This window comes from Halichoerus grypus, chromosome 1 (genome assembly GCF_964656455.1).
Source record: "Halichoerus grypus chromosome 1, mHalGry1.hap1.1, whole genome shotgun sequence".
Lineage (NCBI taxonomy): Eukaryota > Metazoa > Chordata > Mammalia > Carnivora > Phocidae > Halichoerus > Halichoerus grypus.
This window is the reverse complement of record NC_135712.1, coordinates 203,525,973-203,548,947: the sequence shown is the minus strand read 5'-3', so window position 1 is coordinate 203,548,947 and position 22,975 is coordinate 203,525,973. Positions and strand designations below refer to the sequence as shown.

Here is a 22,975-nt window from a genome sequence, read left to right as displayed (position 1 = left end):
TGGGTATGACACCTAATCACAAGCAACCAAAGGAACACGTAAGTTGGTCTCCATCAAATTAAAAAAAAAAAGTTTTTTTTTCTACAAGGACACTTTTTTTTTTAGAGATTTTGTTTATTTTTTTGACAGAGAGAGACACAGCGAGAGAGGGAACACAAGCAGGGGGATTGGGAGAGGGAGAAGCAGGCTTCCTGCAGAGCAAGAAGCCCGATGCGGGGCTCGATCCCAGGACCCTGAGATCATGACCTGAGCCAAGGCAGATGCTTAACCAACTGAGCCACTCAGGCGCCCCTCTACAAGGATACTCTTAAGACAGTGAAGAGGTAACCCACAGAGTGGGAGAAAATATTTACAAATCTTCTGACAAGGGATCAATATCCAGACTATATAAAGACCTCTTAGGACTCAATAATAAAAAGATAAATAACCCAATTAAAAATAAGGAAAGGATTCAAATAAAGATTTCTCCAAAGATATAATAAATGGCCAATAGCACATGAAAAAGTGCTCAACTACCAGCAGTCCTCAGGGAAAAGCAAATCAAATCAGAGTGAGACACCACCTCACCCTAGGATGGCTCCCCGCCCCCCCAAAAGGGAAATAACAGGTACTGATGAAGATGTGGGGAAATCTGAACCCTCACACATTGCTGATGGGAATCCCGCAGCACCTCGAGAAGGAAAGTTAAACACAGAATTACCCTATGACCCAACATTTGTACTCCTAGACTAAGAGAACTGAAAACGTGTTCACACCAGAGCCCGTAAACCATACTCACAGCAGCGGAAACGATTGCTCACAATCACCAGAAGGTGGAACCCCCCGGGGTGCCCATCAAGGAATGAATGAAGAAATAAACAGCGATCCATCCACACAGTGGAATATTATTCAGCCATAAAAAGGAATGAGGTTCTGATTCATGCTACAACGGGGATGAACTTCAAAAACATGGTGCTGTTTCTTCCACAAAAGAACAGACACAAAAGGCCATGTGCTGTGTGATCCCCTGGATAGGAAATGTCCCAACAGGCCAATCCATAGAGACAGCAGATTGGTGGTTGCCAGGGACTGGGGGAGGCGGGAGGGGGAGTGACTGCTCATGGGCACAGGGTTTCCTTTTGAGGTGATGAAAATGTTCTGGAATTAGACAAAGGCGGTGATTGCACAACATTGGGAATACATCAAATGCTACGGAATTGTTCACTTTGCAAGGGTGATTTGTATGGTATGTGGATATCTCTAAAAAAAAAAAACGCAGAAAAACAAAAAAAGGAGGAATGAACAAAGGCGCACAGTTGGGGGCAGGGCATCCCTGTCATCTGCAGGGCTCGGGCAGTTATGTGTGAGAGGCCAGGCCACGGCTGTCCTGTGTGTCATCTCCCACAGCCCAGGGTCCCCGGGGGCCGCTGATACCGCAGCCCCATCCTGGCTCGAGGGCAGAGACAGAGACAATGTTTCTTTCTGAACAAACCCAGAGGCCACTGGAGAAATAGAGGAGGGAGGTATCTGGGGAGGTAAACTGAGGCAGCCTCTCTCTCTGATAAGACAAAAGAGGTAGAGACAGAGGAGAGGGAGTGAGAAGGGGCCAAGGGCTCTGGAGAGACCTCCTTATCCATTTTACAGACCAGAACACTGAGGCCAGTAAGGCTGAGTCACCTGCTCCTCTGAACAGCAGCAGGAAGAATCTTTGAACAACTCACAAATTGGGCCTCAACAATCCTGCTCCAGGACACCCCCCCCCAGCCTAGGAATAAACCCCCTCGGCCCCAGTAGTGACCTCTATCCCCCTGGCTCACCCACTCCCCCATCAACCACATCTGCCTCAGGGCCTTTGCTCTCTCGTTTTGCTGACCTCCCCTCACCATCTTGATATCACCCCCTCCAGGAAGCCCTCTCTCACCCACTGTTCTTCACACTTTCGCTCGTCACTCTCTCAGGGTTATTGTAACTCCCTGTATGGTGATTAGATTAGCGTCTGCTTTCCTCACCCCACCAGAAGCCCCTCATGACAGAACTGATTCCGACCTGTATAGGACAGGGCTTGGCATACGGTAGGTGCTCAACACTGACTTCACAAATCAAGGAATGAATACAGATGTGAAATGGGGTCTGCTACAGTCCTGACTCCTGGAGCTTCTGGGAGGAGCTGAGGGATGGACATTCAGAGGGCCCTAGAGTAATGAGTACACAGCAGGTGCTCAAAAAACGTGGGGCCAGGGCTCTGCTAAGCAGGGTTGCTCAACCCATTGAGGTAGGGACCCCAAACCAGTGCTCTGAACCCCTTCCTATTATATAGACAGGCAAACAGAGACCCAGAGGGGTATCTCCCAGATATATATATATATATGGTGGGCTTCAGGCATGGCTGGATCCAGGGACGAGGGAGCCATCTGTTTGGGCTGCTGTCCTCCCTGAAAGCTTCTTTCCCAAGGCAGTTTCAGCCTCCCTCCCCCCCCCCCACCCCCAGTGGAAGCAAGGTGTCTATCTTCCCTATTCACAACCGCAAGAGTTCCAGATGGTGCTCAATAAATGTCTATCTCCTACTCCTTGGACCCAGGGGGCTGTGCCTAGGTGTGGGTTTGTTAACTCCAGGGCCCACCAAACAGGGTTCTATTGTTCTGTGTGGGCCCAGGACTGGGGCAGCCTACATGGGGGCTTTTTGCTTTCCTGGAGGTTTTACAGGGGCAGTAGGGGTGGGTGTGGGGTCCTGGACTTGAGGGGGTAGTTCTGAGCCAGGGGCTCAGGTCACTCCGGTCTTTTTTATAAGCCGCTGACCCAGCATCCCTTCCTGTCTGCCCACTTGGTCCTGCCACCAAAGAATGAGAACTGATTCACAAGGGAAGGCCTGCCTGGCAGGGAGGTGGCAAATTCAAGGGAGGGAGCATGCGCGGAACAGGGAGCAGTCACTGGGGCCAAGGCTTCTGTCTCCCCATCTAGATGCATATATGGGAAACTGGGGCCCCCCAAAGGGGCGGGGCCTGGACCTATAGTCTCCCAGCCTGTGGAGCCAGACCCCTCTCACCCAGAGGCTTCAGGTCCTTTTGCCACAACCCAGTGGTTCTGGGTTCTAATCTCCACCCCTCCTTCCCCCTCCCGCCCCCACTTAACACCGGAAAAGTCTGTTTTGCAAGCTCCGCAGCGGGCGGCGGCGGGGGGGGGAGGGTCCCCCCGCACCCGGTCTAGCCTGGGAGACGCGTGTTGCTGTTGCCACCTGGTGGCCACGGGGGGAATACGAGACGACTCGTTTTACAATGGGAGGAGCTCGGGGAGGAAGAGGACAGGAAGAGGGCAGATTCCGGGGGTGAATGCGGGGCACGCGTTCCTGCTGTGGGGCGTTGGGTGTCAGGAGAAAGGGGGAACCCCAATTCCCGACCTGAGCCCTGGGCGGAGGGCCGATGGACCCCTAAGAGGGGCGGAGCTGGGGGAAGAACCAAGGCTCCTGTTTTGGGGGGACCAAATCCCACACCCCCTCGGGCCGTCGCTCCCCTTGCCCAGTCCTGACTCTGCAGAGCTCCGAGTGATCATCCCGCTCTGTCTCCCCCAGACCGGGTGCTCCTGGGGGCGCCCAAAGGGAGAGATGAATAAATGCGTGTGGAATGAGTGAATGAACTCCCCTACTGGGGGGTTTTGAACAGTCCGTGCAGGTTTCAGCCAGGGGAAAGTTACGCAACAGAAGGCCCATTTATTAAGCCGTAGACCCCTCTCGACAGACCTGCGAGTTCAATATTATCCTCACCCCCATTCTACGGGGGAGGAGACTGAGGCTGAGGAGGGGCCAGCACCTCCCTCAGAACGCTTAGGGCCCCTCTTGTTTTCCCACGACTAGATCCTCCTCCGGGGCTGGACCCTGCAGCGCAACAGAGCTCTGTGCCCGGACTCCCCGTCGAGTGCTCCTGGGACACAACATCCAGCCTAGGGTCCTGGGATCAGCATGAGCCCCCCCTCTGGGTCCCCCCTCCAATCTATTCCCCATGGGAGTCAGGGGGTGTGGCAGCTTCCTTTTCACGGTGGTTCCTGGGTTCCCACCACGGACTGTGGCGCAATCTGTGCTGGCCGGAGGGGAGGGGCCGGGACGGGGACATGGGGTCTGGGTCACTCGGCCCAGGTTTGACTCCTGCCTGTGCTCCCCTAGCTTGAGGCTAGCCACTTGCTCGCTCTGAGCCTCAGTGGTCATGTCTGTAAAATAGAAGAGCCATGTACCTCTCGAGGTGGTTACGGGGAATCAGGACATCACGTGAGTGTCTAGACGGAACAGGCTGGGTATGCAATGTTTGCTTGATAACCAGCCGCCTTCCGTCTTCCTGCCTGAAGGAGGAGGCCGACTTGCCCCTCTCTCCCTCAGGCCTCCAGGCCCACGTGCGAAGGGCCACTGAATATGGGGGTCTGTATCAGGTCTCCCAAGGGCAGTGAGAGTCCAGCCACCTGGGCAGGGTTGCCCTCCAGACCCTCCTGCCTGCCCGGCCCCAGAGCCAGAGTCTCGGGGTGGCTTTGCACCTGTCTCCTGTCCTCCAGGGGCAGCTCTGTGTCCAAGGCCAGTTCAGGAGTGGCCCGAAGGAGCTCTGTCTTCACCTCCCCAGCAGGTGTGTCCGGGTCAGTTCCCTCACCTTTTTCCCAGGACGTGTTCACCACCAAGGCCTCTTTCAGCGACACCTCCTCTGGGAAGTCTGCGGGGCTTGCCCACTGCCAAGCCTAGATAGGAAGGGTGGGGCCAAGGCTAAGGGCAGGGCCCTATTTTCCAACCACACAGGGGGCAGATCAGGTTCCTGCTGGCTTAATTCCCTAAAATCCTGAGACCAATTTGAGGATCAGCTCTGCCTCAATGACACCCCCCCTTCAGCCCCTTTTAGGAAGCCCCCCTACCCCCACCCTCACACACACCCCATTTCTCTTTGGGAAATCATTGCTCCTCTTCTCACTGTTGATGTGGTTGGGCCTTGGCCCCACCACAAGTTGAGTGATGGACATGTGACCTGGCCCAGCCAATCAGAGCACTCTAGCCCCTGATACCCACAATAGGCTCAGGGATGAGCATGTGACCCACACTAGGCCTATCGGTGATGGCCCTGAGACTTTTGCTAAAGTGAATGGGGAAAATGGACACCCTTCTTCCACTGGGGAAAGGCTGAGCCTGAGTGGGAGGGAAGCCTGCAGGCAGAACAGCAGTCCAGACAAATGGATGCCCAGTCTCTGGATTCCTAGACCTAGCCATGCCTGAAGCCCACCATCTGGGGAATCCACCCCCCATCCCCCATCAGGTTCCCGTTTTGTTGAAGCCACTTTGTTTCTACTGCTAGGAAATGACCCACAGGAGGTTCCTCTCTGGGCCCCTGCTTGCCTATCTGTGAAATAGGGCAGGGTTTTGGAGTCCCTGTGTCAGTGGTTAGGGGAGAATAAAATGAGTTAATGCATGGCCATTACTCTTGCCCAGAATATAGACCCAAGAAATAGGACTTTAAATTAGAAAAGGAGCCCTTACCTGCTTGCCCTGGCTGCTAGGGAACTCGATCACAGTGCTGGCGCAGGGTGTGGGCAAGGGTGGGCACAGGTGCCGCGCAGCCCTGGGGAGGGAAGGAAGCTGGTCAGAGGAGCAGTGTTTTCTCTCTGTTCTTACTTTTTGATTGTTCTGACTTACTCTTTTCATCTCTGCTAGGTTATAAAGGGAGAATGGATGTGGATTGGGGGTGGGAGGTGCGGGAGTCTGACAGACCTGGGTTCAAATCCCAGCTCTGCCCCCACTGCTGGATACCTTGGGCCTGACTCTCTGGGCCTCAGTTTCCTCATCTGTAAACTGGGCACAAATACCGACTCAGTGTGAGCAGTTACTATGATCACTATTGCCATTACGGATCATCTTGGGGGAGATGGTGCAAATTACCTGTTCAGGCTGAGGTACCCAACGACGCCCAGGAGAAGGATGCTGGCGAAGCTCCCCAGAGATACGAGGAGTATGGACAAATCGAACAACCGGGAAACCTGGACTTCTGGGAGTGGGAGAGGTTGAACTGGGGGAGGGACACCTGCTGCCTCTCACGGGGAAGGGAGCTGGGAAGGAGTTGCTGGGACCCTTCAGCAACTCCCTGCTGACCATGGCACGCCGTGGGTCCCTCTGTGCCTGGCTCCTCATGTGTGAAGCAGGAGGCCAGGGAACCCACTTGCCCCGCGTCTGCAGGATAAAGGCCTGGCGCACAGGGCTCAGGACACTGTAGCTCCACGTGCCCGCAGGTTGTGCTCACGTGATTGCTCCCCTGGACCCAGACCTGCCGCCCCATGCCAAGCCTGACTCACTGGTTCTCTTGAGACCCGACTGCTCTATAAGGGCAACAGGAAAGGACCATGGCAGGAATAGGGATCATTTGGTTTCCAAATATCTTCCGGCCACACACCCCAAGACAGCAGAGCCCACCTCCTTATCTTTGTGACAAGAGAGACACTCATTCATTCATATTCATTCATTCACTCAACAAATGGCCCCCGGCCCCCTCCCCTGGAGCCCCCCAGGCTGGGGGAGGCAGAGCCTGGACACAGACACCCTCACCCACTCCCAAGGTGTCAGGCCAGGAAGGAAGGATTGTCACAGCTAGGGGCGGGGGGAGGGGAGGGTGGGCACCCAGGGGAAAGCATGGAAGGCTTCCTGGAGGAGGAAGCTTTTGAGCTGAGTTTTAAGGATGAATAGGAGTTAGCGGGGAGAACAAACATCCCAGGCAGAGGGGCTTGCATGGGCAAGGCAATGGGAGTGTGAGAGAAGGTCCCTGAGGGGAAACTGCACAAGGAGGGGGGAGCAGAGTAGGCTGGGGCCTTCTCCTGTGGGAGATACATGGGGAGCAGGGCCAGGGCGGGGCTGCCTGCGGAGGCTCGGGATGGGGCAGTGCATGCTGGGTACATACCCAGGCCCTGCTCTCCTACTCACCGATGCTGAATGGCTGGGGTTGACTCCAGGCGCCTTGCAGTGTCGCCGTGTCTGCTCGAACCTGCACGGTGTAGGTTGTGCCAGCCCGAAGGCCACCAAGGGTGACCTGGGTCTCTGTGGGCTTCACGGGCAGCTCTGTGGGAGGGAGGCAGCCCTGGGTCCCCAGACTCCTTTACTCCCAGGAGGCCAGGCTCAGGGGTGGGATGCCCAGGTCCTGGCTGGGCAGCCACACCCTGGGAGTGGTAGTGGGGACTCAAGCACATTTTGCTGAAAATTCTTTTTTTTTTTTAATTTAAGATTTATTTATTTTAGAGAGAGAGAGAGAGAGCATGAGCGGGAGGGGCAGAGAGAGAGGGAGAGAGAATCTCAAGCAGACTCCGCGCTGAGCGTGGAGCCTGAGGCAGGGCTCGATCTCATGACCCTGAGATCACCACCTGAGCCGAAACCAAGAGTGGGATGCTTAACCGACTGCGCCAGCCAGGCGCCCCTGCTGAAAACTCCGAATGCACCCATTCACCTCAACTTATTTGGAGGAATATTCTTCCCCAAACTATTCAGTGAATGATGCTATCTTTCTCAAATTCTGACCTCTGCTGGCTCCTTGCTCACTCCCGGACCCAGCCCCATCGTCCAAGCTCCCTAAAGGTTCAGTCGCACCTCAGGGCCTTTGCACTGGCAGTCCCGCCTCCTCTACCTTGCTCGCCCTTTCCCCAGATATCCCCATGGTTTCCTCCCTCTCCTTCTTCCCGTCTTTAGGGTGAAGATCAGCATTAACTTTGCCTATTTGTTTCCTCAGTGTCCCTACAACCTCAGCACACAGCAGGACCTCAGCACACGCTGTGGAATTGGATGGCTTTAACAAATAAAGCTCTCCGTAAAAATCCTTAAAATGAGAATACAGTTGTTGGCTGTTATCCAGAAGAAAACGATTACTAGAACCCTAAGTCTATATTCTTCGTATATACATATATTCAAGAGGAATATTCTTCAAAAGAAATTGGAGCGGGGGAGGGGGGAGGGGGATTGGTCAGTTTGGCCAATGGGCATTGGGCGCATTCATCTTCAGCATTTTGACTTTCGGCAAATTGGTAAAAGGGCTGCTTCCAGCTGCGCCACCCTGAATAAGACCCTGAACCCCACTTGGCCTCCTTTACCCCCTCTGAACAATGGGTGGTCAAGCAGATGGCAGGATGTCTGTGTCTCTGAGGTTAGAGCATCCCCCCAGCAAGCCCCGCCCCCCGCCCCGGCATTCATGCCTTGACCGGTGCTGGGTGCTTGGTGAGAAGGCAGAGACACGAAGAGGCAGGTGTTGCTGGCCTGGCCTGTTGCTGCAGGAGGTGACTGGGGGAGGCCGTATCCAAAAGACTGTGTTCCCCGCATGGAAGGTGGAGCCCCCAGTGTGTGAAACAACAGGAAACCCCAGCACTGGTGAGACTTGCCCTGTATGTTCTGCTTTCTTTCCCTCCCAAGAGGCGGGAAGGAGCACCTGACTGAGCCCAAATCCAGGCTTGCTTAACCCTTGGGGGCAGGAATCCCTCTCCAGGCCTCAGTTTCCCCATCTGTGAAATGGACACCATCGTCCCGCTCCATGGGAGTCTAGTTGCCGATACGCACAAGGGGTTGCGATCCATACACGGAGTCCATTGTGAGCCCACAGTTGCTGCCCACTGGGCCCTCCTGGGGGTCCGGAAAGGGCAGTCTGGCGTCTTTGAGTCGAACAACTCTTGTTTTATGGGTGGGAAAACCAAGGCCCAGAGAGGGCCAGTGAGGTGCTCAGGGTCCCCTAGCAAGGCAGACATCGACCCCAGGCCCCTTCTTCCCCCCGCCCGGCCCGCGCTGCCTCACGTACCAGACATGAGGTTGCCCTCCTCATCCTGGTAGCGCACGACGTACTCCTTCAGGACCCCCGGGCAGGTGCTCAGCGGGGATGGTGTCCAGTCCACAGACACAGAGTCCTGGCTGAGCTTCTTCACCAACACGTGTTGTGGGCGTCCGGCCCCCGAGGCTGCAACTAGCACCGTCGCCATGGTCAATTCCAAGAGCACCGGCTGAACGTTTCCTGCCTGCCCAGCCCGGCACCGTCCAGAGACCCAGGAAAGCTTGGCAACAGAGTCAGGCAGGCCTGGGTTTGAATCCCGGCTCCACGACTCAGGCCCCATCGCTGCCCCTCTCTGAGACTCACTTTTCTTATCTATGAAATGGGGCAATGCCGCTTGGGGCGGGGGCGGGGGCGGTGTCTTCGGGATCCCCTGGGACTTCTGCACGCCTGGCTTCTGGCCAAGGCCTGACCCAGAGTAAGTGCCTCTAAGTGTTCGTTCCCTCCTCCCAACACCCAAGGCCACCACCAAGCCCTCCAGAGAGACCACCTTGCAGGTATGGGCTACTCACCATCGCCCCCAAAGTGATAGGTGGACAAGACCGTGGACCACGAGATGGGCTTCTCTGGGCGTGGAGAGGCAAAGATCGTGATGTGGTAACACACCTTCTGCTCCAAAGGTCCTCTGCTCCAGCTGTAGGTTGCTAGAAGGATTGACAAGGCCCAGGCCGGTAAATAGGTTGTATCTCCACCTCCGCCTCTTTGCACTGGCCGTACCGCATGCCAGGAACTCCTAGAGCACTCCTGCTCATGCTTCAAAGCCCTTGCACCAATGTCCCCTCTTCCAGGATCCCTTCCTTATTCTCCCCTTAGCCCATCTCCCACCTGCAGCCCAGCCCGGACTCTACGGGGCCAGGTGCGTCTGGATCCAGCTCTTGTTTCCCAAGTCCAGGAATCCGTCAAGGGCCAGGCTGAGGCTGAGGTTTCCGGGGGCCCTGGCCAGGCCCAGGATAGGAAGTGGGAGAGTGAGAGGCTGCTGGGGCTCTAAGGCTCCCCCTTTTTCTCCAGAGGCCTCATTAATTTGCCGCCAGCATCTTGTGGGCTGCCACCTTCTCTGGCGCAGGTGGCTGTTTAACAAACACCCTGGGATGTGAGACTCATTACCTATTGGGGTGCAATCTGCCCGGAGCTATAAGCCCTGACACCTCAGGATACTGGCAGGAGGCTTCAGACCCGCATGGGTGGCAGGGTCCAAGTCTCAGCCTGTTCCCACCTCCGTGTGACCTCGGGCAAGGAGCAAGACCGCTCTGGCCTCAGACACCTCACACGCACAGCCCCTGTAGGTTGGAGCCGCCCGGGGGTCTAAGGGAGGAGGCAGAGGCGGGGCTCCTGACGTTACGGTACCCATTCCGGTAGGGTCCGGGTCCTGGGGCGGAGTCAGTGCGCAGTTGGTAAGGTTCCTGTGCTGGCCCTGGGGCTGCCACTCAATGCAATATGCCTTGGCCCCGGCCTGGGCTGGCCAGTGCATGGTGGTCCCATTGGCTCCCACACTGATATTCAGAGCCCCTGGTTCTGGAAGCAGATGAGAGAGGCACATCAGAACAGCCGCTCCACTCCCCTCCCCCGCCCCCCCCGCCCCCCCCCGCCGCAGTCCAAGGCTCCCATAGCCCCATCCCACCCTCTCGCCAAACTCTAACCCCACAGGGCTGCGAGTTTCTGTATCTAGCTCCGTCTCCTCAATACTGGGGGCTGCCGGGCTGGGGGCCAGGCACAGAGGCAGGGTTAGGCTAGCAAGGGCGGTTTGAATGAGTTAGGTCTGACCGTGAGTTCCGTGCCAAAACGCCACCATCAATGCTGCCTGTACTGCCCACCTCCCCCCGCCCCCCCCGCCCCCCCAGCCTGGGGAGCATCTCCTGCTCTAGCAGATGCCCGGCCCCCCACCTCCTGCCCCCCCCCCAGCGGCGGGTGGGTGTGGTGCAGGATGGGCCTCCCAGACCGACTGGAGCTCAGTGGCCTGAGGACACACCCACTCGGTCCCCAGGGCTCATCTCTCCCCGCTCCCTCCAGCAAGGGCATCGGCAACAACCTCAGGGAGGCGGGCACTGTTTCCAATTCCAGGGACAACTACCATTTATTGAGCACCAGCTGTATGCGCCAGGCCAGTGCTGAGTGCTTGACGGGTGCCACTCTGCTACAAAGTGGGACCGTGAGCACCCCAATCATACAGAAACTGAGGCTCAGAGAGGGAGGGCCACTGGCGCACGGTCACACAGTGGGGCCATGACCCAAACCGGGCCAGGAGCTGACAGACTCGCGGCTGTGCCACCATGACAAGGGGCTTTCTGTCTCTGAGCCTCAGTGGTCTCATCTCTGAAATGGGCATCACTGTACCAGCCCTGTCCTCACAGGACTGCTGGGTGCTCGGTAGGCCCAGGACCAGGGTGAGGTGAGTGAGGCACGCATCAGGCACAAAACTGGAGGCACCAAAGAACTCAGTCATCACGATAAACTCTGTTTCGATGCAATATTTTTTAAGAATCAAAAAATGAATGCAAAAATGTGTGATGAGCGCTCTTCCTAATCGCCAAAAGGTGGAAAAAGCCCAAATGTTCATTAATGGATAAACAGATAAACACCACGTGGTCCATCCGCACAGTGGAACGTTACTCAGCCACGAAAAGGAAGTGAAGCCCCGACACACGCTACGACATGGGGGAACCTCAAAAACATGACGCTGGGTGAGAGACGCCGGTCACAAGAGGCCACAGGGTGTGTGATCCCATGTATATGGAATGTCCAGAACGGGCAAATCCACAGAGACAAAAAGCAGATTAGTGGGTGCCAGGGGCCGGGATAAAGGACGGGGGGTGACTGCTAATGGGCATGGGGTCTCCTTTTAGGGATGATAAAAATGTTCTAGAACTAGACAGAGGTGATGGTTGCCCATCATTGTGAATGTCCGGAATGCCACTGAATCGTACCTACTAAAGTGATTAATGTTGCTATGTGAATTTCACCTCAATAACATATGTATATGTATTCACGTCCTTGTATACATAAAGGTAAGTCTTGATTTTTTCCTCATATCTATAAATATAGGTACATCTTTAAGCATGTCTATACATATATAAGATTTTAAATGAAGATAGGATCAATCGTGTACTTGCGCCATCCTGCCTCACTCACCACACCCTGATCCCCGCCCTGGTCCCAGAAAACTTTATTTACCAAGACAGGTGGTTGGCCTGGGCCGTAGTTTGCCAGCTAGAGTTTGTTAAAAAAAATATTGCATTTTAACAGTATGTACCTTAATTAGTGATTTTGACACATTCCTAAATTCGACACCTGTTTGATTTTTGTGCCTCACCTGCCTCACCCTAGTCTAGCGGAGGCTCAGAGTAAGTGCTGAGCTCTGAGAGGCCCTCCCGCAGCCCTCCCCGGCCAGAGGAGGCACCTGTGTGGGTGTGGGTTTGGGCAGGAATGTGCCACGTCTGGTTGGGGCCGGGGCCGAAGCGATTCTGGGAGACAATAGCCAGGTCATAGGCCGCGCCAGAGAGATTGAGCGGTTTCCTCAGCTGAAAGGTCATTGTGGACTTGGTCTTACACGTGCAGGACAGCATGTGCAGGCGGGCGCGGTAGGTCACCTCCCCGCCAGAGTTGGACCCGAGGCAGCCTTCTGGAAGCTCAAGCTGAGGCAGCTGTCGTGAATGTGAGAGATGGTTTGTGGAGACCTGAACACAGTCATCATGCCCATGGGCCAACATCAGGGTGCAGCCCCTGAACAGACTCATCCATGGACCACAGTCTGTGACATGAGCCAAAAGTTTTTAAAAAACAAACAAAACAAAACAAAACAAAACCCGTGGTGCTGGCGAGGCTGCTGGGAAATAGGCATTCATGGCCAGTGCATGTTGGCTTGGAGGGAAAATAATTTGGCAAAACCTACTGAGAGTCAGGAAAAAAATGTTTTTTCTATCTTTGGACCCAGTTACCTCAAGCCTGGAAATGTTTCCTAAGAAAGGGAATTCAAATGAGAGGAAAGGCAGGAAGTAAAGCTTTACTTCAGCCTTACTGTGCCAGCCCATTAGGGACCCGACCAAGTTAGTTATGGTAAAGCCAGTGGGTGAAACATCTGATGGTTTTGCCCCTGACTTGGGCAAGAGATTTTCCCTCTGTGCCTCAGTTTCCTTCTCTGTAAAACGGGGGTCTTAATGGGTTGTTTGGGGGATTTCAAAGAAATTATCTCCCACCCAGACCAACATGGCCCACCCCGGCCTGCCTGCTTCCACCCTAGCCCCTCACAGTCTGTTCCCCCCATGGCAGCCAGGGGAAGTCTGTGAACACCTGAACCCAGTCATATTTCTCTGCTCACACACCCTCCATTGTTCCCCATTAACTGCAGAGTTAAACCCACAGTCCTTGCAGTCCTTGACACCTCCACGTCTCTTCCCTCACCGTATCCCACTTGCACACCCCGACTCCAGCCTCTTGTCTCCTTCTCCCCATCTCCGGCCACCCCACAGCATTGTGATGGCCCATTACCTGCCCATGCAGGGTGACCTGCCTCCTCCCATGTGGACGGAGCGCCTCCACCGAGAACCTCAAGGTGGGCTTTGGGGGATGTTCTGCAATGGGGTGGCAAGACAGTGACGCTGGGGGTTGTCCCTTGCTCACCGCCACCTCCTGCAGACCCCGCACAGGGACCCAGGACCTTTTCCTCCCCTCCCTTGAAACACAGGATTCCCATGGGTCGTTAAATAATTTTCAAAATCGGAAACATGGAGATCTAGTCTATGACAACGTGACTATACTTAACTCCATAAAACTGTACACTTTAGAGGCGCCTGGGTGGCTCAGTCAGTTAGGCATCGGACTCTTGATTTCAGCTCAGGTCACGGTCTTAGGGTTGTGGGATCGGGCTCCAGGCTTGATGGGGAGTCTGCTTGAGATTCTCTCTCTCCCTCTCCCTCTGCCCCTCCCCCTGCTATGCGTGCGCGCTCTCTCTCAAATAAATAAATAAGGTCTTAAAAAAAAAACCCTACACTTTAAAATGATTAAAGTGGAACATTTTATATTATGCATTTTCTACTACAATTTTTTTTTAATTTTTTTATTGTTATGTTAATCCCCATACATTACATCATTAGTTTTAGATATAGTGTTCCATGATTCATTGTTTGTGCATAACACCTAGTGCTCCATGCAGAACGTGCCCTCCTCAATACCCATCACCAGGCTAACCCATCCTCCCACCCCTCTCCCCTCTAGAACCCTCAGTTTGTTTTTCAGAGTCCATTGTCTCTCATGGTTCTTCTCTCTACTACAATTTTTGTTCTGAAGTCTGAAAATAACTCTTGGAGTTGTTTCCCACAGATAATGGCACTGGGGCCGGAGGAGACCCCAGGTCACAAGGCCAGGGGCAAAATGTTGACAATCACCTCATCCTTCCTTGCCTCTTGGGCCACATCTCCACTTCGGAGCTGCCCAAACTCCAGCTTCCTGTGTCATTTGGAAAACTACGTGTTCTCGACACAGCGGTCTCCCCCTGCCAACTCCCTGTGTGGCTTTAAAAGAGCAAAACCAACTGGACACATTGGAAGGAGAGAAAGACTGGAAAACGTTTCTTTTTAGATTATGGATTCTCCACATTTTACAAAGTGAAACTCGCTCACTGCCCCACCACCTTTTTTTTTTTTTTAAGATTTTATTTATTGATTTGAGAGAGAGCGCGCATGAGTGGGGGTGGGGGGTAGGGGGACCGAGGGGCAGAGGCAGAGGGAGAAGCCAACTCCCCGCTGAGCAGGGAGCCCAAGCCGGGGCTCGGTCCCAAGGACCCTAGGATCATGACCTGAGCTGAAGGCAGATGCTTAACCGACTGAGCCACCCAGGAGCCCTGCCCTGCCACCTTTTATTAATTACTACGAATTTCTCCTGCCGCCTTATTTTTAACACCTGCCACCTTATTTCTAATCCCCACTGCTGTATTTCTAATGCCTGCCCCGTTCCTGTGGCTCTGAGCGCTCTCACCAGGGGGGACACACACGGGGCTGCTCCAGCTGCTCCAGGGGTCTTCTGGGGCTCCGGGCCTGAGTCGCCGCCTGCGTAGCTGGAATTCCTGGGCTGCATCTATCCACAGGGGGCATAGGCAGGACTCTGGCAGGGAAATAGGCCAAACATCAAGCTGAAGGGCTGTCCCATACCTGGGGGTGCCCGGGGCTTGGCACTCGTCATTTAGCCATCATACACTTATTGAGTGCCAACTGTGTGCTGGGCCCTGGGGCCACCAGGGGAATAGGTCAGGCCACGTTCTCTTGGGGGGCCTCAAGATCTCCTATTCTTGCCCCAGCCCTAGGTCAGAGTCGAGACAAGGCCAACCCATTGGGATGTGACCCTGATCAATGAATGGCTTTTCACCCCCAAGGCTGTTTCCTCACCTGTGAAATGGGAATAATCCAATACTGAACTACAGGGCGGGCCAGCAAGCATACAAAGAATTTAGCACTGGGCCTGGCATACAGTGGGTGCTCAATTAATGCTAGCATGCTGCCGCTGTTGTCGGTACTATTATGCTCACCGAAGCCAGCATCCTCCTGACGTCCGCAGTTGTCCTAGGACCAGATCATATATATGTATACATAGTTTTACCTTTTGGTAAAAGGTAAAAAAAATTTGAAAAAAATATTAGCTCTTTAACCATTTTAAACAATTATTCTAAGCGCAATGTGGGAGCTTGGATTAGATCCAGGAACAGAAAGAGGACATTTGCTTAAAAAAAAAAAAAAAAAAAAGAGGACATGCGTGGAAAAACGGGGGTATCTGCATAATCTCTGGTTTAGTCCCTAGCAACATGCCAATGTTCGTCTCCGTTGTGGACAGACGCACTCAAGAACGTAAGATGTTCGCATGTAGGGAGGCTGGGGGCCGTTTCTAGGGGAGCTGGCTACTTCCTTGGAACTTTTCTGAAAATCTAAGATTATTCCCAAAGTAAAAGTTTTGCTTAAAAGATTTCAGGAGGCAAAATTATTATCCTGTACTTTCCTACAAAAATTATTTTAGGAGGGAAAAACCTGTATGTCAGTGGTGTTGGGGGTCAGGGGAGTCAGGTTTGGGACACGGCCTGCCCCCCATGCCCTGTTTGATGTGGAGGGGTCCCCCAACATCCTGAGCTTCAGTTCCCTCCTCTGCAAAGGGGGGGATGCAGGGTCTACTGCAGAGTGTGCTTAGGGGGCTGGAAATAAAAAAGAGAGAGAGGGTCCCATATCACCTGTCTCTAACTGATCCCATTCACCTGATGGGGTCACTGAGGCTCAGGGGGGCCCGACATTGGGAGGGAAGATGAGGCTGAAGCTGGAGCGGCTCCCTGGCCTCAAGATGCTCCCTGTCTGAGGGAGGAGGAGACACCACAATTCAGAGGCTGGAGGTCTCTGTCTTCTCCCAATCTAAGGGTTTCTTGGGGCCTAATAAGCAAGGGCTGAGGTTTCTTTTTTTTTTTTTTTTTTTTAAAGATTTTATTTATTTGACAGAGAGAGAGATAGCAAGAGCAGGAACACAAGCAGAGGGAGAGGGAGAGGGAGAAGCAGGCTTCCCGCCGACCAGGGAGCCCGATGTGGGACTCGATCCCAGGACCCTGGGATCATGACCTGAGCCGGAGGCAGACGCTTAACGACTGAGCCACCCAGGCGCCCAGGGCTGAGGTTTCTTATAGGCCCCGCTTGCTCTGCGTGAGGGCAACAGAGGGGGCAGCAGAAGGTAGCTGCGGAATGAATGAAGGTCCACGGAGGACATGCAGATGGCCAACAGGTAGATAAACCGTGTGCAACATCACTCATCATCAGGGAAGTGCACATCAAAACCACGAGATATCACCTCAGTTTGAATGACTATCAACAAAAAGACACAAGAGAGGGGCGCCTGGGTGGCTCAGTCGGTTAAGTATCTGCCTTCGTGATCCCAGGGTCCTGGGATGGAGCCCCGCATCGGGCTCCCTGCTCAGCGGGGAGCCTGCTTCTCCCTCTCCCTCTGCCTGCCGCTCCCCTGCTTGTGCTCTCTCTCTCTGTCAAATAAATAATAAATAAAATCTTAAAAAAAAAAAAAGAACTACAATATGATCCAGCCATTCCACCTCTGGGCTTTTATCTGGAAATGAAAACACTAACTCAAGATGTATCTGCTGCCATGTTTACTGCAGCATCATGTCCAATAGCCGAGGTACAGAAGCAACCTAAGTGTCCAGGGGCGGATGAACGGAAAAAGAACATGTAGTATATATATATATATATATATATACACACACACACACATATATATATAAGATGGAATATTATTCAGCTGTAAAAGAAGGAAACCCTGCCATGTGTGACAATGTGGATGGGCCTTGAGGGCATTATGTTAAGTGAAATAAGTCAGAGAAAGACAAATACCATAGGATTTCTCGCACACATGGAATCTAAAGCAAAACAAAATCGAACTCTTAGATACGGAGAACAGATTGGTGGTCGCCAGAGGCAGGGGTTGGGGGGTGGGTGGAATGGGGGTCAAAAGTTACAAACTTCAGTTATAAAATAAGTAAGTCCTAGGGATGTCATGTACCGCATGGAGACTATAGTTCATAACACTGTATGATGTACTTGGAAGTTCCTAGGAGAGTAGATCGTAAAAGTTCTTCCAAGACATAAGGTTTGTACTTCAGATGGTGACGGAAGGTAGCTAGACTAATTGTGATCATTTCACAATATATACAAATATCAAATAATGATGTTGTACACCTGAAACCAATATAATGTTATATGTCAATTATATCTCAGAAAAGAAGAAGAAGAAGAAGAAGAAGAAGAAGAAGAAGAAGAAGAAGAAGAAGAAGAAGAAGAAGAAGAAAAGGAAAGAAGGAAGGAAGGAAGGAAGGAAGGAAGGAAGGAAGGAAGGAAGGAAGCTGAGTGAGTGGAAGGGCAGCTTCCTGGAGAGGTGGCCCTTGAGCTGGACCCTGAAGGTGGGCTGGATTCTCATGAGCTCAGATGGAGAAGGTGTGCAGATGGAGGAGACTGCATGGGCAAAGGCAGAGTCTGGAAATGCAGGGCATGGGCGGAGAATGATGGCCATTCAGAGGGGGCCAAAGGAAGCATGAGGTGGGTGAGGGTACCTGGGGCCAGCTGAGGAAAGGATCCTCCTGAAGGTAATAGGGAGCAATGGAGGGTGTGTGAGCAAAGGAGGTCATGATGAGATCTGAGTGTCAAAGAGACTCCAGAGGCTAGCTACAGGGCAAGAGTGGAGGCCAGGCAGGAAGGGTGATGGATGTAGAGATGGTGAAACTGATTTGGGGGTCATGTTCCCCGAGGAGAAGCTTGCTTTCTCTCCTGACCTGGGGAATAAACTCACCAACTTCCACAGGCTGCCGGCTGTCCGGTGCCGGAACTGCACCTCGGCGCCATCCTGGCGGGCTGGGGTCTCCCACTTCAAGAGCACCTGCCCCGCGGACCCAGACACGGTGATGTCTCTGGCTGACGGAGGGTCGTATTTAACTGGGAGCAAAGATGGGGTTTGGGGAGGGGAGCCAGCATATGTGCGAGTTATTGGTCCTGAAAATTTCAGAAAATCTGCCCCACCCAGCCCAGGATAACCGACCAAGTCCCCAGTATGTGCATCAGGGAAACCCTTACAGGTTCCATCTAAGCCTGGGATTCTATGGATCAAAGATTCAAGACTAACACTCCTTGTAGCAGCATTTTGGTGAGACGGGCACTTTTGTGAATTGCTGACAAGAGGATAATTAATTGAATCTACTTTTTTTTAGAGGACTATTAGGGAAATCTTACTAATTTTTTAGACCCAGACCTAAAGAGAAACATCTATCATTCTTTCTGCATCTTGGTCGTACCATGCCTGATTCTACCTCAGGGCCTTTGCACTTTCTGTGCCCTTGTGCCCTCTGCCTGGAACACACTTCTCAACACTTTATTCTTGTTGGATCCTTTCTATCCTTCCAGGCTCAACTTGAGCTGGAGGCCTCCTTGACCTCCCAGCAGTATCTCCTCATATGTAATAATCATTCCTGTTCATCACTCCCACTTGAATCTGGGCTCCATGAGGGCAGAGACAGGGACAGGACTCCAGGGAGGCAAGAAAGACAAGGCTGTACAAATACACGGTTGGATCCTGTCTTCATCTTAAAATTTGATATTTTGTTCATCATGGATTTTTTGGCATTAATTTTGATTTTTTTTAAAATATTGCTTTACAGAATTACTTATGTTGACTACTGAGTTTTTTGGCACCCCCTTACAATTTCGTGCCCAAGGCAGGTTCCTCCCTCACCTCACCCTAATTCCAGCCCAGAGCTGCAAACTTTGCTGGCCTCGCTCATGTCCCCTGTGACTCAGCGTAGCAGAGTAGGAGTGCAAATTCTAGATATATGTACGTGGTTGCGTCGTGAAAACAGATATTGAAGACCCAAAAAGGTCCTGGCAGTATTACAGTTTCAGGGAGAAACCAGAAGCAACCGAAGTATCCAGCAGCTGGGGATTGGCGAGGGGACCGTGAAAAACTCTGCCATGTCCCGCAACAATGTCTGATGTGAAAATCGTTGGCATTATCAAGCCCCTGGCCCAAATCTGCACAGGTCTAGGCTCAGGAACCAGAGGCGTCTGTGGGTGAGGAAGGGGCAGCAGGGAGGAGGAGGAGAACAGGGTGCTGACCTGCGCTATGAAGCTTCAGGGTGATCTTAGGCGACTTCTGCGTCTGGTTCTCGGCTCGAGATTCCACCCAGAGCGTGACAAGCTGGAGCACAGCTACACCATCCTGGTCAGAGAACTGCAGGCTGGTGGCTGAGCCCGCGGCAAAGTAGCAGCAGTGCTCGGACTTGAGGCTGCGCGAGGGGAGTGTTGGTGCTGAGTTTGGGGTCCTAGGGACCCGCAGGGTGGCTCAGCAGCCCCAGCAGATGGTGCGCATCACATCCCAGCATCTTCTTCTGCCCCTTTGACTCACCCCTCCCCAGCCTGGGGACTCTATGGGGATCAGCCCTGCAACTGAGTGGTTTGGGGGACCCCAGAATCTTGCAAGATGGGCTGCCACAGGCGGAAGGAAGAAATGAATGAATGGATGGAAGGATGGACAAATGAGTGAGCGGGTGAGGAGGAAGGAAGGACTAGAAGGACCTTAATTGCCACCCAACCTGGATGCCCACCTATGCTGACAGCCCCCCCAAATAGAGTCCTCACCCTCCCTTCTCACACGAGACACTCAGCCTCCAGGAAGGGCAAGGACCCTGCTAAGATCACACCTCTGAGAGCAGGGGAATGGGGGCAGGAGCAAGTGCGGGATGATGTGTGAGGGTTTGGGGACTGGGGCAGGGTCCTCACCAGCACCTCAGGAAGTGGCTGACCCCAGCCGTGGGGCCCTCATACTTCCAGGAACATTCATAACCAGCGCTGACTATCCGGTAGCAGGTCAGGTCCTTGGGGCCTGAAGCCGAGCCTGGAGGAGATCCCAGAGGTTTGAGAATGGACCAAGAGTGGGGAGGGGGGCCCTCCTTGCTGGTGCATGCTCAGGATGAATCTTTATGACATTTAAGTAATCCGGTGTCAACCTCAGCCTCAGCCCACTCCCAGCACCCTCCCTGCGCCTTTTCCTCCTGTCTCCCGCCTTCTCCCCTGCTCCCCCTGCTCCACCCACACCAGCCTCCTCACCAGTCCTCAAACACACCGGGCTCACTCCCACCTCAGGGCCTTTGCACATGCTGTGCCAGCTGCCTGGAATGCTTTTCCCCCAGATCTTAACATTCCAGTTTCTCCTTCAGTGTCACCTCCTTGACCACCAGCCAGCCTGAAGCAGCCCCCTCCTCCATCCCCCACCTTCCTCCGTCTGGTTTCTCATAGCACATTCTGGTATGCTATCTGTGTGTTTGTTCGCCTTTTATCCACCTCCCACACTAGGCTGTGACCCCAGGAAGTCAGTTGGGCTTGCAGCTGATTCTTTCACACCTAGAACTGTGTCTGCACACAGTAGGTGCTCGGTAAATAGTTCTTGCACAAGAGAATGGACGAAGTGCCTGCTCAGTGGCAGACCCTTGGTGGGGTCCCCCAGGACGCCCGAGCTTGGTGAGGACAGGACAGTAGGCTGTCTGAAAGTAGGCTGACAGTAGGCTAGACCTCAGGTGGGCCTGAATCTTTGGCTGGGCAGGAGGGAGCTGAGAGAGGAGCTGCTAGGGAAGGATCAGTCAGAACCCAGCATGACCTCTCCCCACAACAGGGAACTGTCCCAGACCTGAGTCTGCATCCGGATATGGCGGGTCCTGAAAACAGCACCCACTGGTACTGCAGGCTTCAGCTGCAAAGACAACGAAGAGATAATGACATTCCCAGTCTTTCACTGCATGGGGAAGGGGCTCAGGCTGGGGGCTTGCCAAGCGACCATCCATCCACCCATCCGCTCTCCCATCTATGGATTCACCCACCCAGCCTCCCATCCATCCACACATCCAACCTTCCACCCATCCACCCATCGTGCATGCATGCATTCATCTGTCCTACTATCCATCCATCCATCCATCCATCCATCCATCCATCCATCTATCCATCCACCCTTCCATCCATCCACCCATCTACCCATCCATCCACCCGCTCACTCATCCACTCATCAACCTCTTAGGCTGCTCTTCCAAAGCAACCTAGGATCCCCTGTCCTCCTCCCAGTCTCTGGTCTCCAGCCCTGCCTGACCCCTGAGGGCCCTGAAACCTTGCTGATCCTCAGTTTACAGAGAGGGAAACTGAGGCACAGAGAGGCAAAGTAGTGGCCCGAGGTCACACAGCAGCAACAGCAGAGCTGGAATTAGAGTTCAAATCCAGTCATCTGCAGGGGTCTGGACTCCTTCCCATCCAATTCCACGAGATGGAGAGACAATATGTGCATATATTTAATATAATAATATAATATACACTATAAACATAATCAGTTATCATGTATATCAATTATCTACATAATTTTCCTTATCCTTTTTCTTTTTTTAAAGATTTTATTATTTATTTATTTATTTTTAAAGATTTTATTTACTTACTTGAGAGAGAGAGCACAAGCAGGGGGAGCGGCAGGCAGCGGTAGAAAGAAGCAGGCTCCCTGCCGAGCAGGGAGCCTGATGTGGGACTCGATCCCAGGACCCTGGGATCATGATCTGAGCCAAAGGCAGATGTTTAATTGACTGAGCCAACCCAGGTGCCCTAAAAATTTTATTTATTCATTTGACAGAGAGAGAGAGCACAAGCAGGCCGAGTGGCAGGCAGAGGGAAAGGAAGAAGCAGGCTCCCCGCCGAGCAGGGAGCCCGATGCAGGGCTTGATCGCAGGACCCTGGGATCATGACCTGAGCCAAAGGCAGACGCCCAACTGACTGAGCCACTCAGGCGGCCCTCCTTATCTTTTTCTTAGCATTTCTCACAGAACTCCCGGAAGTGGGAAAGATTCAGAGATTCAGCCCATTCCACAGAAGACAAAGTCGAGACCAGAACGCAGATGCCCAAGTCTGACCCTAGAAGCCAATCTCCCATTTGACAAGAGGGAAAGACTGAGGCACAGAGACACAGAACCTACCCCAGATCCCAGGTCCACAGCCCTCCACACACATGCCGCCCAGCAAGAAGAGCCCTGGTGTCAGGGTGGGGCACTCACCGCCTCGCCCTGGGAGCAGGAGCAGAAGGAGGGGGAACAGCCTGGCCCACGCCTGCTCCATTGAGCCCACGCAGTGGCCTGCAGGACCAGATGAACTTCTGCCAGCCACCCCGTCCTCGCCCCTGAACATGTTGAAGCTGAGTAAGAAAGAAGACTTAAAAGACTAAAAAAAAAAAAAAGTTAGGTATCATGGCCCCTCCTGGAGCAAGTTAAACTGAAAGAGAAACCCAGGAAGTCAGCTCGGTGGTGGTGGCCTCATCCCGGCCACAAACCCACCCGTGGGGCAAGTCTGACCCAGGGCCACAGATCTGGGGGTCTATTCTGCTGGCCCAAGCCCTAGCTGGACAGAAGGTGCCAGCCCCATGAGTAGCCTGTTGCCCTGAGCCCTTGCCTTGGTCTCCAGCCCTCTCTAGCTGACTTCTGAGACTCAGGTGCCAAATGGGAGCCCAGTGTTCTCCGATGTCTGCGTTCACTCTCCCAACAAATCGTTATGAAGTGTTTGCTCTCCACTGCCCCCTCCCCAAATGCCCCCTTCCCCGTTTCCCAAACTCCAGCCCCAGGGCACCCTGGGTCCCAGCTCCTGAAGAGCCCCTTTGCTTCC

The 22,975-nt window shown here is 53.5% G+C and overlaps 1 protein-coding gene across 1 annotated transcript; it reads right to left on the bottom strand.

The window, feature by feature from the left end:
* Window positions 1–108: 108 nt before the first annotated feature.
* On the bottom strand, window positions 109–22,757 carry IL12RB1 (interleukin 12 receptor subunit beta 1). Its single transcript, XM_078053559.1, has 16 exons — window positions 22,375–22,757; window positions 20,979–21,041; window positions 20,075–20,189; window positions 19,412–19,581; window positions 18,096–18,238; window positions 15,298–15,331; window positions 14,751–14,876; window positions 13,266–13,348; window positions 12,178–12,421; window positions 10,128–10,295; window positions 9,296–9,427; window positions 8,757–8,918; window positions 6,908–7,042; window positions 5,876–5,981; window positions 5,477–5,558; window positions 109–4,689 (listed from the first exon to the last, which is right to left on the bottom strand). Exons 1-16 carry the CDS (start codon window positions 22,502–22,504, stop codon window positions 4,339–4,341), a joined length of 2,244 nt encoding a protein of 747 aa, XP_077909685.1. The 5' UTR covers window positions 22,505–22,757; the 3' UTR covers window positions 109–4,338.
* Window positions 22,758–22,975: the final 218 nt, after the last annotated feature.

Bases quoted from the DNA above. Each gene is read 5' to 3' on its own strand.
- IL12RB1 (XM_078053559.1), bottom strand. From the start codon at position 22,504: ATGTTCAGGGGCGAGGACGGGGTGGCTGGCAGAAGTTCATCTGGTCCT. The intron at 13,349-14,750 runs GTGAGAGCGCTC...ACCCCATTGCAG, and splicing joins CCCCGTGTGTGTCCCCCCTG to AACATCCCCCAAAGCCCACC. The intron at 12,422-13,265 runs GTAATGGGCCAT...CATTCACGACAG, and splicing joins AGGTCACCCTGCATGGGCAG to CTGCCTCAGCTTGAGCTTCC.